The 16,209-nt window shown below is 54.8% G+C and overlaps 1 protein-coding gene across 3 annotated transcripts in view; it reads left to right on the top strand.

The window, feature by feature from the left end:
* Positions 1 to 16,209, top strand: part of KAZN (kazrin, periplakin interacting protein) — a 1,159,438-nt gene that overhangs the window by 1,085,166 nt on the left and 58,063 nt on the right. For all 3 annotated transcript variants that reach the window (XM_067017033.1, XM_067017036.1, XM_059045410.2), the window contains 2 exons: positions 6,026 to 6,162; positions 12,442 to 12,612. In XM_067017033.1, the coding sequence (XP_066873134.1) occupies positions 6,026 to 6,162; positions 12,442 to 12,612 (308 nt within the window). The remainder of the gene's footprint in view (positions 1 to 6,025; positions 6,163 to 12,441; positions 12,613 to 16,209) is intronic.

The raw sequence follows: 16,209 nt of genomic DNA, 5'->3' as shown, positions 1-16,209 counted from the left end.
TCCCTGGGCTGTGGCCTCCTTCTCCCTGCCCTGTCTTCTTCCTTTGGTCCTTTTCTCAGAATCCAGCCTGTCAGCCAAGTCAACCTGTATCTTCTGAGACTTTGAGGGGCCTGAGTGCAGGCGTAGGAGCTGAATGACAGGAAACGATGCTAACATTTAATGAGCACCTGCTGTATTCAGGTGTTGGGTAATGTCACATGGAGCCTTAAAGGTAGAGACTATCATCCCCAGCTTAACAGCTCAGGAAGCTTGCTCAGGGAAGTGACATGCAAGTAAGACCCTCCAGGTGGGATGGGGTAAAGGCCAGACTGGAATCCAGGGCTCCGTGAATCTGGAGCTGTGTCTTTCTGGGTTCTCTTCTCCCAAATGCTCAAGGTCCCTACCTGACGGTTCACTCCAGATATGGCAGTCTGCTCTGTATAGGGCAGAAACGATTATACTTTCATCCTCCATTCTACAGATAATTAAATTTTGAAAGGCAGACTCCAAAGCCGATGCTTTTAACCCAACTGTGTTGCCTTAAGAATCAGAAGACCTGGGCTTATTCACTATGTGATATTTGATACTCTTTCCCTCCCTGGGCCTCATTTTGGTGGGTGTGTATTCAGAGTGCTTTGCCAAGCCCTTCTGGTTCCCACCTACCCACCCCTCCTTTCCCAGAATCTGTAGATGCTGATCAGGAATGTTGAGTGGAAAAGAAAGGGGGCCCCCTGCTGGTGGCAGCTGGGATTGTCATACACAGGCTGAGGCCTGCCTGCCCCTGTTGGCCACCCTTCCCCACCACTGACTGACCCAGTGTCTGTCAGGGGTCCACCAGGCTGGAATTTTCACAAGGGCTCTTGGGCGTGGACCATCCAGAAGCAGGCCAGCAGTCTTCTGAGCTCAGACTAATGGGAAATCTGACCTCATGCAATGAGACCATGCCTTGGGCTGGCTGAGGATCCTATAAGCGGGAGGGGCTGGCTGGTGGAGGGTTCCTTAAGAGCTGCTGATGCACACATGCACGCATACACACCCTCCTTCCAGCAGTCACAGAGCAGTCATGGGGTGCGTATAAGAATGTCAAACCGCCTTTAATGGAAAGCTCAGAAAGCCCACTTGGGACTGTAAGACAGCTGCAGAAACAGTATCTTGTAGCACGAGTAACTGGTGTGAATATTTGGGCCATCCACTGGTTTTATGGATCGATGCAGGTTCTGTGGTCACAACGATGTGCTTTCACAGTAGGGGTGATGGAGGAGCATAAGTGGTTCCAGGTCAGACGCCAAGGATGCAAGTCCAGGGTCTGCGTGGGTCTTGCTGTGTCAGTTAACCCTTTGAGCCTCAGTCCCGTCCTCCATAAGGCGGATGCAGCCCTACCCCCAACACAAAGTCCCGAGGAGAAGATGGGGCCAACCGGGCTGTGCAGATTTGTTGGGGGTTGGCAGTGTGGGAGCCAGCAAAGCTGTGGGACAGGAGGGTGCTGGGGCTAGGTGGGCAATGCCACTCACTGCTTGGCCATGTTCCTTAATCGCCCTGGGTGCCCACTTCCTCATCTATAATGTGGCCTGACTTTAAAAGGTAATTGTGAGGGCTTCCCTGGTGGCGCGGTGGTTGAGAGTCCGCCTGCCGATGCAGGGGACGCGGGTTCGTGCCCCGGTCCGGGAAGATCCCACGTGCCGCGGAGCGGCCGGGCCCGTGAGCCGTGGCCGCTGAGCCTGCGCGTCTGGAGCCTGTGCTCCGCAACGGGAGAGGCCACAGCAGTGAGAGGCGTGTGTACCGCAAAAAAAAAAAAAAAAAAAAAAAAAAAGGTAATTGTGAGAATTAAGTGACAAAAACCCATTGGGGGCTGAGAGCCGTGCCTGGCACGTGAGAATTGTTCTACTATCTAAGGAATTGAGCTTCGGGGAGGTTACCTGATTTGCTCGAGGTCTCCGAGCCAGGGAATTCCCTCATCCGGTGGTTAGGACTCCGAGCCAGGGACAGAACCCAGATCCTCTGACCCCAGATCAGTGCCCGTCCGCCCTGCTGTGTGGTGTTGGCCAAGGCCATGGACATGTTTGTGGGGGACAGTGGTCAAGGCGAAGTCGTCTAGGAGCTCAGAAGCTAAAGGAAGCTCACAGAGCCCAGCACGCCCATGCTGGGGCAAAACCGAGGCTGGGGGAGGGGAAAGCTGACAGGCTGGTCCCTCCCTGCCTGGCAAGGTGCTCACCCCGGTGCATAAGGAGAGACCCCCTTGTGCTCAGAAGTGCCCTGTAAAATCCCTTACTCTCCAGACCCATGACCCCCAGAAGCTCAAAAGCCGAGAATTACCCTGCACTGTTCTCTTTGCCTGTCAGCCGTGGCCTCCTGTCACCTGGGCACTGGAGGAGGGGGTCTGCTTTGCCCAAGGCTGGAGTCAAGGGACCCTTCTTCTCTCTCTGGTCCCCACCCACCAAGAGTCGCATTTGCAGAAGTTGAACTGGGCCTGACACCGCTCCACCCTGCCCTGCATCTGGGTTAGGGGCTGTGACATCCCAAGCCAGGGCAAGAGGAGGGCGTCTGCTGCAGAAAGGCAGACCTCAGAAGCTTGGGAAGAGTGATGGCCCCAGAGAAGCGCCATCGTCTTGGGGTCATGGTTGGGGCCCTGGTTCCACCCTCCAGCTCATGCAGACGTCCAGCCTCCCTGAGTTAGAAAAATCAGTCCCTCCTTGCACACCCTCCCTCTCACCCCGAGAGTCCTCCCGTTCCCAGGAGCCAGGCTGGTCTCCTGCAGGGTCGACTGGGCATGACATCACCCGTCACCATGGCAGTGGTTCCGGTGGCCTAGCTGCTGGCATGGGACACACCTGGGTGAAGCTGGGTGGCCGGGAAGGAGAACTGAGCGCTGGGGAGCTTGGGGCCGAGGCAGGAGGAGGCCGGTCACAGAGAGAGACCGTCACGCTCGTGGACCATCGCCTCGTCTTGCATTAAGGATGTCTGGAGATCGTCAAACAGGGTTTTGAAGGAGAAATAAAAGCATGCTTCTGACAAAGGAAGGACGCGTTCCACTGTGTAATCTTCATAGCTGTGTGTCTGTAGTTTAAATTATTTCTTGGGGAGTCTGTCAGGCTAAGTGCCTTGTTTCCCTAACGAGTTACAATACCTGTTCCCCCCTTCAGGGGACCCGCCCCATCTGTTGGGGTGACAGCACCTGGATACTCGGGGATGCTCAGGGGACACACGATGGGGACACACGCCCGCTCTCCCACCTCAGGCCTGTGGGGCGTCCCCACGTGCTCCCAGGTCCCGCCTCCTCCACGTGAGTTTCCTGAGTGGGTTGTGGACATTTGTGCTTCTGAAAAGCTGGGCCGACGGCACAGCAGCTTCGTGGTTCACACCGTGGTTCCAGAGACACCTTGTCTTCATTTTTAAGGGATCTTCACCTGGCATCACTCCGCGAGATCCAGCTTTCGTGTTTTCTCGGTCGGCAGCCTGGCAGGGTCCAGCCCAGAGTCAGGCCTGGAATTCCCGCCACGGTGACCTAAGCTGCTGCTTAGCCAAGCTGGCCGTGAAGGGGACAGGTCCAGCTGCAGCAGCCAGGAAGCTCAAAGCTGGAATTTAAAGGGCCCCCCAAGACCTGCGGTCCCCACTGCAGGGGTCTCCCCAGGGCTCCTTGCACGTGACAACACCGCCCCAGCCGACCTGCCTCTACCCTGTTCTACAGGGCGGCGCTGGGTGGAGGCAGGGGGTGAAGACGCAGCTCATGTCAGGCACCGAGCCAGAGCCCAGGGTCCTCGGTCCTTAGGCCGTACTTTTTCATATCAGAGGCTGAGTTTGCAGGTTCACTGTCCGGGACAAGATGGGGTGGCGCCGCCATTGCCTGCCCCCTATCACTGCCCTCAGCTAGCCGTGGGGCTGGGACCCTCCGGGGTTTGGGGGCTTCTCTGTAGAGGCAGCATAATGTAGGGTCAAGTGTTTGGGCCTTGGAGTCAGATGTGGCTCTGTGACTCTGGGCAAATTACTTAACCACTCTGTGTCTTCTCAGGCTGGAAGCTTCCAGAGCCAAGGAGTTGCTTTGCCCCCTCCCCACCGCCTCCACAGTTCCTTCCTCAGTGTTCTCTCCACAGAGGCGGGGAGGGGATGGAGTTCTGGGGGCCCTGGGGAAAGCAGCGGGGCCCACCCTGCACAAGCCCAGGCTTGCCCGTCTCCACTCCCTTCTGTAAAGAGCCAGTGCCGGGAGGGGAGTCTGCAGGGAGCAAAAGCCACACTGCTGCCGGGAGGCTGTGTGGAACAGGGCACCGCGTCTGTGTGTCTGTGTCTGTGTGTCTGTGTGTCTGTGTGACAGCTTTATTGAGATACAATTCACATAGCATACAACTCACCCATTCACAGTACGTGATTCAATAGTTTTTATTATATTCAGAGATGTACATCAATATTAGAATATTTTCATCATGCCCTTTGGCTACACCTCCATACCTCCAGCCCCCGGCCCAAGGCAACCACTAATCCAATTTCTGTCTCCATAGGTTTCCCTGTTCTGGACACTTCATTTGAATGGAATTATACAGCATGTGGCCGTTTGTGACTGGCTTCTTTCACATAGCATAATATTTTCAAGATTCATCACATTGTAGCATGAATCATTACTTCTTTTTATTGTCAAATAATACACTGTTATATGGATGTACTACATTTTTAAGCATTCATTCATCAGTTGATGGACGTGGTTGTTTCAGTTTGGGCTATTATCATTACAGCTGTTATAAACATACGTATACACGTTCCTGTGTGGACATAACGTTTTCTGTTCTCTTAGATATACACCTAGGAGTGGAACTGCTGTATCACAGGGGAAGTGTATGATTAATCACTTGAGGAACTGTCAGCTGTTTTCCACAGAGGCTGTACCATTTTCCATTCCCACCAACAGCGTATGAAGGTTCCAGTTTCTCCATATCCTCGCTAACACTTGTTACTGTCTTCTTTTTATATTTTAGCCACTCTAGTGAGTATGAAGTAGTAGTATTTCACTGTGGTTTTGATTTGAATTTCCCTGATGACTAATTATGCCAACCACCTTTTCAAGTGCTTATTGGCCATTTCTTGGAGAAGTGTCTGTTCAGATCTTTGCCCGTTTTTTTAATGGGGTTATTTGTCTTTTTTATTATCGAATTGTAAGAGTTCTTTATATACTCCAGATATAAGCCCCTTATCCGATAGATGGTTTACAAATCTGTTCTCCCATTCCTTGCACTGTTTACTTTCTTGATGGTGTCCTTTGAAGCACAAAAGGTTTTAATTTTGATGAAGTCCAGTGTATCTGTTTTTTCTCCTGTTACTCATACTTTTGGTGTCATAACTTGCTGCGTGTTTTTTTTTTTTTTCCGTTACGCGGGCCTCTCACTATTGTGGCCTCTCCCGTCATGCAGCACAGGCTCCGGACATGCAGGCTCAGCGGCCATGGCTCGCGGGCCCAGCTGCTCTGCAGCACGTGGGATCTTCCCGGGCCGGGACACGAACCCGCATCCCCTGCATCGGCAGGCGGACTCTCAACCACTGCGCCACCAGGGAAGCCCTGCTGCGTGTTTTTAATCAAACACTTTTCCCTGTGAAGGAGATGGAGCAGACAGTGGTGGACTGTTGGGCTGGGCTGAGTTCTGCTGGTCTCAGAGTGGGCCCTGGGATTTCACTTCAGCAGGAAGTAAGGGATCCCATCAGCTTCCTGGGCCGTGGTTAGCGATGGAGGAGCAGGGGGGCCACAAGCTCACCAGGCCTCCAGCCCTTTCCTCCTGCGGACCTAGGCAGTTCAGGGCAGGGACAGACATTCAGTCAAGGACTTGCTCCCCTGGCTGGGTCCGTAAAACTGAGAAATGAGAACTAGGACTCTAGGGAGAGGCGGGCCCAGGTTTGAATCTGAGGAATACCACTGGGTAACACAGGAGCCTGGGAGAGAAACTTCCTCTTTCTGAACCCTGTTTCCTCGTCTGTTCATAAAAGGGAAGGAGACGGGGGTCCCTTCTCAGCGTTCGGGGGTGACAGGCAGCTAGGATCTCGGGGACTAACTCGGTTCTCTGTCCCGCAGCCATGAAAGCCGACCGAAAGCGCCTAAAGGGTGAAAAGACGGACCTGGTGAGCCAGATGCAGCAGCTGTATGCCACGCTGGAGAGCCGCGAGGAGCAGCTGCGCGACTTCATCCGCAACTACGAGCAGCACCGCAAGGTCAGCACGCAGCCCCCACCCACCAGCCCCCTCATTACTGCCCCTCCCCCACCCAGCACAGGGTCTGGCCTTGGATCTCAAAACACAGATGCACTGCTAGTGTCCCCTTATGCTCACTTGGGGAGGCCCCTTTTCAGGCCCAGGTCTGGGCGCTGAGATGAACAGGCACAGCCCCTGGTTACGGCTCCATGTCTCCTGGGCAACCCAGCCTGGACAGGAGCGCGCAGTCAGTGACAGTGTGCATTCTGGATTCCGGCCAGCCTGGGTTCAGATCCAGGTTCCCCACGTGTGTGCCTTTGGGCATCTCCCTTAACCTCTCAGAGCCTCAGTTTCCTCATCTGCAAAACAGCGATCATGATGCAGACCTTGCAGAGCTGTGACGAGGACCGTATGAGATGATGGATACAGGGCATTCAGCATAGCGCCTAGTGCATGCTAAGTGCTCAGTGACTGTCAGCTCTGTGTTTTACTAATAGTACCATAATAAGAATGTGAAGAGAGGGCTGGGGAGAACAATGAGATAGCAGGAAATTCTGCCTCCTGGGAGAGAGTCCTGGAAGGCTTCACAGAGGCGGTGACATATAGGTTGGGCTCTGTGGGGTGAGTAAGAGTTTCTGGTCAGATGACCAAGGACTTTGGTTCAGTAAATATCTGTCTGGTATATGTGCTGTGGTCATGCCGAAGAGGGTCCCAAAACTTAAAGAAAAAAGAGTCAGTCCCCACAACGAAGCAGGCCTTAGTAAGCTGCTGTCTGCAGGGAGAGGGTCATAACCTCTGGTGAGCGGGCCAGAAAAACTGTTGAAAACTGCCCTTCAAGTATATCATACCACATGACAACAGCTATGACCAAGCTTTGCATGTACTCTGTGGAGAAAACGCAGGTGGGAAGCTCGTTAAATTTCCTCAGTCGTGGGAGGTCTGAGTGGTTCTCCCAGTGGTTGGTGGCCTGGTTGCATGAGTGCATTCACGCATGTTCCCTCTGAGCTAGAGATGGCACTTGAATTTAAAAGCTTTAGCCCCACGGCCCACTTTGGTGTTTACCAGTGACCTACCCTCTCACCTGCCAAGTATACAGATCCCTTCCTCTCCAGGATGAAAACTGCCCCAGGGGAGCTCCCTGGGCCAGGCACCCACAGCCTCTGACTGTGGTCTGGAGCTTTTGGTGCCCTGGGTGCCAGCCCTGAGCATCGGGGCCCCAGCTTCCCCTGCCTGTCCTTCCACAGTAGGTGAGCTGGGTCCCTAGAAGTTGGCCTCCCCGGGCCTGTCACTTGCAGACAGAGTGTGGCATTAAGTCAACAACCTGGAAGCAGAGAGGAGGAAAGGGAACCCCCGGCTGCCTGCTTTCTTGGTCCTCTTCTGGGTCGCAGACTTCCTGCCACGTCCTCACTTGGCAGAAGGGACAAGCTCTCTGGGGTCTCTTATAAGGGCATCAGTCCCATTCACGAGGGCTCCACCCTCATGACCTAAGCCCCTCCCAGAGGCCCCACCTCCTAATGTCATCACATTAGGTGTTAGGATTTCAGCACAGGAATTTGGGCAGGACACAAACATTCAGACTATAGCACCACCTGCCTCTCTCTTGGTCCACCTCCATCCTTTCTCCTTCTCCAGCTGGAGGGCCCGTAGCAGGTCCCAGGAGCCTGGTCCTTCTTCAGCAGGTGAGGCAGGGAGAACCTTTACTTGAGTGGCCCCATGCCCATCAATAGGGAGACACGGTCACCCTTGTTTGAGGGGAGGGGACACGGGGCAGGGGCCAGAGAACCAGCCCACAGCCATACCTGCTTTTGGTGATTTGCTGGCCCCGGGGGCGAGGGGCACCGGGCTGACCTTGTCCTTGACACTACTTGTCCTCAGACCATCAGCTTCCTTGGTGTTCTAGGGCTCTTCAGAGAAGTAATATATATATTAAGATTTATTAGAAGGAATTGGCCTACATGATCGTGGAGGCTGACAAGTCCTGTGATCTGCCTTCTACAAGCTAGAGAGCCAGTGGCGTCATCCAGTTTGAGTCAAAGGCCAGAGAGCCAGAGAGCCGATTTGTAAGTTCCATGCAAGGGCAGAAGACCCATGTCCCAGCTCAACCCTCAGGTAGAAAGCAACTTCTCCCTTCCTCCACTTTGCATTCAGGCTCTCAACGCATCGGATGATGCCCGCTCCCCCAGCCCCCGCCACTGGGGAAGGCGAGCTCCTGAGTCTACCAGTTCAAACGTTAATCTCATCCAAAAAAACCCGCACAGACACACCCAGAAATGATGCTTGGCCAAAAGGCTGGACACCCCATGGTCTGGTGAAGTTGAGGCATAAAAGTAACCATCACGCTTGGCCTGGGAGGCAGGGTGGCACAGTGGTTAAGACCAGACAGTGGGTTAGACTCTCACCTCTGCCACACTCGCTAGCCATGTGGCCTCGTCCCTAAAGCCGGGATAATGACAGCAACTCTCAGAGCCCTGCCTTGTCAGCACTAGCGTTTCCGGTACACGGAAAGCATGCCGGGGGGAAAATGCTTGTCGTTGTTATTATTATTATTATTGCCTCTGGGGGATTCAGAGTCAGGCATTTGATCATGGACATTCCACAGTGGGTTTCAGGGCCCTTCTGTGGGTCTCTCATCTACCACTGCCTGGTGTTGGTCCCCCTGGCAAACCCAGAGAAGCACACAGCCACCTGCTCTCAGGAAGCCTCTGGCCAGGCAGGAGCGGGTCCTGGCTGACCGCACACAGACCCCAGTCATGGGCCCTGCCTCCAGGAGGATGGTAGAGTCTCAGTGAAGAAGCAAGAACCATGCGGAAAATTAACCCAGATAGGACCTTCCCGGGGGTTCCGAGGGTCCCAGACGATCCAGGAACCGGGGGTGGGGGAAGTGTTCCCTGAGAACATGCACCTTGAAGGAGGACAGATCCAGATCAGAAAAGCAAAGAGGCGGGGATTCCCTGGAGGTTCAGTGGTTAGGACTTGGCGCTTTCACACTTTCACTGCTGTAGCCTGGGTTCAATCCCTAGTCAGGGAACTAAGATCCTGCAAGCTGTGTGGCATAAATGAAAGAAAGAAAGAATGAATGAATGAATGAATGAATGGAATGTGATGCTGATAAAAGGCTAAGCAGATCAAAAAAGATGGCTCTGTTTAGATAAGCACGATGGCCATCTTTAGAGACCACCTATCACCACCTGACACAGGATAATATTAATAATGGCAAACATTAATTGTGCACTTACTGCTGTGTGCTGGCTTGGTCCTAATCTCTTTACATTTGCTTTTTTGGCGGTACGCGGGCCTCTCACTGTTGTGGCCTCTCCCATTGCGGAGCACAGGCTCCAGACGCGCAGGCTCCGCGGCCATGGCTCACAGGCCCAGCCGCTCCGTGGCATGTGGGATCCTCCCGGACCAGGACACGAACCCATGTCCCCTGCATTGGCAGGCAGACTCTCAACCACTGTGCCACCAGGGAAGCCCCTGCTATTTTTAATAGCAACCCTATGAGGTATGCTTGTCCCCATCATACCCCTTTTACAGAGGCGAAAACTGACTTAGGTCAAGTCGCCAGAGGGACCTCAGCTCCCAGGTTGGCATCCAAGGTCCCAAACAATTGGGCCGAGTCCTACCTTCGTAAATTCTGGCCACCCTGATCCCCGTCAGGTTTCAACGCCCCAGGCAGGTCTCCTTCAGTTCCTTTCCTGCCGCCACTGCCAGCAAGGATTGAGACCTCCACCACGCTATCTGCGGGGCTGCGGAAGTTATTTTACCTCTCTGGCCTCAGTTTGCTCATCTGTAAAATAGAGATAATCATAGACCCTGCCTCACAGGTGGTTGTTTACATATAATAATGCATCTGAAACCTCAGCACCGTACTTGACATGTGTACAGAACATTCCGTGACAGTTGCTGCTGAGACCTGCACTCCTGCTGCCAGAGATGTGATCATGGGAGGGGGTGTCAGAGTTTTCACCAAGGCTGAAAGCACCTACAGCCTTTCCCCCAAGCCTGGAACCCTCGGTCTGCTCACAACTAGTGGAGCTACTGACTGCAAAGAGACACAGAGACAAAAATGATCCTGGCGGTCCTACCGGACCTTCTTCCTAATTCAGGGATACGTGGTAAAGCAGCCACTTGTATACCAGCCAACTCTCAGGGGTTCTGATCCACACACTTCGTTTCATGGGACATTCCAGGTTCTAGGCTTGCTGCTAGGTGCTGAGGGCAGATGCGGGGACGTGGCCCCCAGCTCCAGGGGAGAGAACTGGTTGGCCCATCATGTGACCCAGGAGGCCATACCTGTCAGCTGTTGCACTGACCCCACCTGAAGACAGCTTCAAAGAGAAAGGAGAAGAGAAATAACTAGCGGCGGAGTGCCCCTCTGCACGGAGAGCCTTGCTCCCAGAACCCGAGAGTACAGCTTTGCCTGGGCTTTTGCAATAGTGCCATCTTTTGCTTTGCATCTCGCATTACCAGTTTCTTCTGACCGTCACCCTGGGATGTGATGGTGTCATTCTCTCGTAGATGAGGTGGTTGAGGCTTGGGGAAGCTGCGTCACTTGTTCAGTGTCACACAGCTTGTAGTGGATGGAGCGGAGACTTCACACCCAGGCACCCTGAGCCCTGGGAGGCACGTCCTGGAAGGAGTCACCCCCCTGACACACACACCACCTCCTCTAGACTACACTGAGAAGCCTGGCGCTGGTGACACAGACACTTGTGTCCTCCGCTCACCCCAGCCGGGAGAGCTGTCCTGTGACGGCCTTTGGACTCAGTCACAGCAGCTGCCAAACACTCATTCTTTTACTCAGCAGTGTCGCTTGGCTGCTGTCTGCCAGGCTGCTCTTCTGCGACCCGGGTGTCTGCCGATGACCTAGAGTGTGCAGGAGGGCTTTTTGGTGTAAGCTCCTCAGGCATGGGGATTTTTGTCCGGTTTGTGCCTGCTGGTGGCATCCACGCATATCGGTTGAATGACCAGTGGCAGGTACCAGTATGAGAAACAGATTGGGAACAGCTGGGGCTGCTTTGTTAGCTCGATAGTCAGGGAAGGCCCCCCAGAGACATTTGAGCAGCGTGCTGAGTGAATGAGTGAGTGCCTGCTGTGTGCCCGGCACCGTTCTGAGCTCTAAACTTGGATTATCTCATCCAGTCCTCACAGTAACACCCTCAGGGACGGGTGCTGTGATCCCGTGTTACAGACGAGGAAACTGAGGCACGGCAGTTATTGCAACTTGTTCTTGCAAAGCCAGGGTTCGACCCAGACTCGCTCTCTTTCCCAGGAACCTAAGCCACAGCTACAGCTCTGTGACAGCCATGCAGAAAGGGCCAGACCTTGGCCTCCTAGTCTGTGGCCATCTGGAAGTCAGGCGTTCGGCGACAGGGCTGTTAGACAAGGCAGGATGGCTGCCTCTCAACGCGGTCCCAGGCTGCACAGAGACCTTGAGTTTGGCTCTCGATTTGGTGGATGGGAAGACCATGGCTGGGTGGGTGGGCAGGGCCCCCTGCAGGGACCCTTCCTCTGGGGAAAAGACGCCTGGTGTCCTGAAATTGGCTCTTGCCAACAGAGGTCAGGCCCCCGATCCAGCCGGCTGTTCCTTGCCTGCTGGCTCTGCTGGAACAGCACAGCTGGAGACCATGGCCCTCGCCTCAGCATCACGGAGAAAACAGCTTGTACAGGAGGACCAGCCGGGAGCTGGGGCCGGGGTGACGGGCAGAGGACTGTGCTGCATTTAGCTGGGGGTCCAGCCTGTCCCGTCATCGGCTGTGACCCTGTGGGATGGCGGCAGGGCCCCGTGGCAGCCAGGGCAGCTGGGCTGCAGGTGCCTCCTCTGTCCCTGTTTTCCTGTGACACACACATTACCAAACAGCAGAACAGAGGCCCAAACCCACTAATGACCCTAACTTTCATCAGGCTCCATTTAACTATTTCCCTCAAATGAAGTCATTTAGTCTTTATAACAATTCTTTGAAATGAGGAGTATTGATTCCCCCTCCATTTTAAATATGGAGAAATGAAGACTTGATAAGTTAACATACCCAGGACATTTGTTTGCTCATTTATCCGTTGAAAAAAAATAACGGCTGAGCACCTACTAACAGTCTGTCTCTGTTCCAGTCTCCCAGCTAGTTTGTGTCAGAGTCAGGCTCCAACCCAGGGCTTTCTTCCTCCAGGGCCCGAGCGCCCGGCCGCCTGCGGTGCTGTGGGGCCTCCCTGCGCTTCCTCTGGTCTGGGGGTCAAGGCCCTCTGGGCCAAGGGTAGGCCGCGCCCCGCACCCGCGCCCCTTGTAACGCTGGCCTCTCCCCACAGGAGAGCGAGGACGCCGTCAAAGCCCTGGCCAAGGAGAAGGACCTGTTGGAGCGCGAGAAGTGGGAGCTGCGGCGCCAAGCCAAGGAGGCCACGGACCACGCCACGGCGCTGCGCTCCCAGCTGGACCTCAAGGATAACCGCATGAAGGAGCTGGAGGCGGAGCTGGCCATGGTGAGACCCCGCCCCCTCACCCGCCCAGGCCTGGTGGGGCATCTGCCGGAAGTGATGTCATGTGCTGGGAGACAGGGCGTGCACGTGGGCTCACCTGGGAGTCCAGAGTGGAGTCCACAGGGGCGGGGCCGGGGCCAGGGCGGGGTCTGGGATGCCCCCGCTGCTTGTTCGTGGCAACCACACCGCCTTTCATCCACCTGCCTGGGGCCGAGCGTGTGGGGATGCTGGGAAACCATCCACTAACCTTTGGGAGGAAAAATACCACAAAATTAATAATGGTTATCTCTGGGTAGTAAGATGACAAGTGGCTTTTATTTCCTTTTTTTCCCTATTTTCATCAGTCTTATTATATTACCTGGGTCCTCAAGGAAAACAATGTTTTTTTCTAATCCAAAAAAATCCCTCAAAATACTTCCACTGTGTTTTCCTCGGAGATGGGCAGCCTGCATGTGCGGACAGAGAGTCTAGGTGGTGTGTCCAGGCCTGGCCTGGCAGCAGAACTGAGGTCCAGAGCCCTGGAGTTCTGTTCTACCTGCTCCTGTGTGACCTTGGTCTGCTCACTGAACTTCTCTGAGCTTCAGTGACCTTTATCTGGTCCTGGGGTGGGGGTGAGTGTCTTTATCCCACTCTGCCTTCCCCAAGAGATGTTTGATCAACTGTAGAGAGCTCGTGGCTTAAAGGGCCTTTGAAACCGCCATGGATCAATGTGGTGGTGGCTGGGAGGAGAGTGTGCAGGGAACTCCCAAGGTGGGGGGAGTCTCCCATGGTTCTTAGCGAGAACTCGGCATTCTCTGCAGCACTGATGCTGGCTAACAGTGTGGTTACCGCCATGGGTTCTGGGTTTGAATCCAGCCCCCATCGCTGTCTAGCTGTGTGACCTTGGGCGGGACCCTTCACCTGTCTGGGCCTCAGTTCCATCAAGTGTCAATAGGGGTAATTGCATATATCCCATAGGGCTCTTGTGAGGGTTTCAATGAAATAATGCAAGAGAAGCACTTAGCCCGGTGTGTACATGGTGAGTGATGATATGACAACAGGGAGGTTTTCTATGGTCACTTCCTTCAGGAGCAGGGCTCACCCAGGGCAAGTCAGGACCTGTGGGCTCCTCCTGGGACCAATCCCACCCTCTGCCTCCTGGGCCTCCTTGTCCAATGCTGACCCCTAGCGGTGAGAGCTGCCCGGGCTGGAGGAAGCTCCAGCTGCTGGGTCTCCTCTCTGGGGTCTTCCCACCAGTGGGGTCGGTGGTGCTGGCGGCCCTGCTGCCACGTGCAGCCCAGACAGAAACCTTTCAAGCTGACGATCTGGGAAGGGAGTGCAGGGTGAGGTGAGACCTTTATTCTCCCAAGTCTTCCCAGCGTCCTGTGGTGGACAGATGGGTCTTCCTTGCCATGGACCAGTAACCTCAAGCACCCTGGGGCATTCTGGGGTCTTTCAGGACTGGGAGCCAGCTCACCTCTGCTTCCATTCTCACCATGCCCGGCTGACTCGACCTGCTTTAGTTCTGGCCAGCGGAACGCAGGTTCTTGCCCCCTCCCTCTGGCGGGGGCATCAGGCCTCTCTGCTAAGTGTGAATAGTTAGGTGAATGTTTGCAGCTCAGGGTGGTGGGTTTGCTGTAACGTCAGCACAGGCACCGCCCGTGAGAGCGCCAGCGTTGGTGGGGTGTCCACTTGCCTGGAGGTCCCCTCTGTTGCCCACCATCTGAGCAATTTCACAGCCTGGAGGCTTCCAGGGCTGCTGGCTCCGGGCGGTGTCGTCCAGCTCCCCTCACCGCACTGCTGGCCAGGACGAGACTAGAGGGGAGGTACCTTCCCTGCGTGCGTGCCTGAGGTCCTCAGGTTGCAAGCAACAGAAAGCAGCTCGGGCTACCTGAGCACACAGGGTGCACTGGAAGGAAGTCAGGAGCTCACAGGTGCAGTGGGAAGGTGGAGGGCCAGGCTTGGAAATGGGCCGAAGCCAAGGCAGCCGCAGGGAGTGGGGAAGCCAGGATTCCATCTGGAATGGTCCACTCAGTGGCCCCTGGCCCTGCTGGGGGAGATGAACCCAAACTCTTTGCCCTCTGAATTTCACTTCAGTTTTCAAACGTCTGATCAAGTACAGGGTATCCAAGTGGTCCCTGTGGGGTCACTTGCTTACTCCTGATCTAGGAGTTCTGGCTGTGGCACTGGTGACAGGTAATTTCTTAAGCGACCTGCCCACAACACTGAAGCCATGGGGCAGCTTCCTGGTGAGGGGTGAGCAGGCCCTGCCCCAATTCAGGCATCACCCCTCCCCAGCCCAGCCTCCGCTGGGTCTCCCCACACCCTGTGCAGCTGAAAAGGGCCACTTCACTCGAGTAAAAGTCAAGGGACGCTGGCTTCCCAAGAAGCAAACATCTCTCTTGGTGCTTGCTGATGGGCTCCAACCCTTGGGAAGGGGACATTCTTCTGGCCGAACTAGGCATTACCACGCGTGGAGCAGTTTCACCTCTGTAGCCACACTGGCTCTGTGGAGACCACCCTGTGGTTTGTTTTGTTTTGCTTTTTTAAGTAAAAAATGTTCAATATGCTGTTTTATTGAGATATAATTCACATATTATAAAATTCGTCCTTTTATGACGTAAATTTAGCGATTTTTAGTACATTCACAAAGTTGTGCAACCGTCACCACTATCTAATTCCAGAACAATCTCTTCACCCTAATAAGAAACCCATATCCATTAGCAGTCACTCCAGTGAGCTGTATATTCTTGTCGTGCCCATTTTACAGATTTGGAAACAGGCTCGGTGTGCAGGAGGCTCACCAGAGCTGCCCACAGAGTTGAGAGGCAGGGCTGGAAGGTGGGCGGTCTCCGTGCTCCGTGATGGGAGGCCTCTGAAAGGACACCCAGGTGCTGGCCTGAAGGAGGCGCGTCCTCTTACCAGCCATCGCTCATCCATCAGGCCTTCCCCAGTGGTCTCTCCAGTCACTGAGCAGGCCGGAGACAGGGCTGCCAGCCCCGAGATCACAGGCTCCCCCCAAGTTCCAGTCCTGTCCACTCCCCCACCCAGGAGCCTGGTTCCTGGTGACCTAGTTTTCTATCAACGTTCTCCAAAATGGGAGACAGTTCTTACGTTACCACGTACACTGTAGACGACAGGGCTTCTCACCCTCAACACTGTTGGCACTTGGGGCCGGAGAAGTGTGTCGTAGGACCGTCCCGTGCGCCGTGCCGTGTGCAGCAGTACCCCGGCCTCCGCCCACCAGATGCCTGCAGTGCCTCCGAACCGTGGGGAATAAAGTCTCCAGACATTTCCCAGTGTTCCCTGGAGGGGGAGAGAATTCACGCCGGTTGAGAACCACCCCTCTGTAAAGTGTGGGATTCCCTCGTCTCGGTGTCTGTCTCTGCCCTGGCCGTGCAGTTCTAACACAGCCCCAGTTGGGGTCCTGCGTTTTCTGGCTGTGTGATCTTTGACCAGTGACTTAACCTTTCTGAGCCTGTGTTCACACGTATAAGACCTTCTTCCCAGGGTGATTGTGAGGCGAGGTGACGGGAAATCGGGGCAGGCTCACCATCCACATTCAGCGGACGTTAGCTGTCGTTACTGATGTTGGAGACCAGCCTGTCCTCAGGCCACGCC

Source organism: Kogia breviceps, chromosome 1, assembly GCF_026419965.1.
Source record: "Kogia breviceps isolate mKogBre1 chromosome 1, mKogBre1 haplotype 1, whole genome shotgun sequence".
NCBI classification, from domain to species: domain Eukaryota; kingdom Metazoa; phylum Chordata; class Mammalia; order Artiodactyla; family Physeteridae; genus Kogia; species Kogia breviceps.
This window is presented reverse-complemented; position numbering and strand designations above follow the sequence as displayed.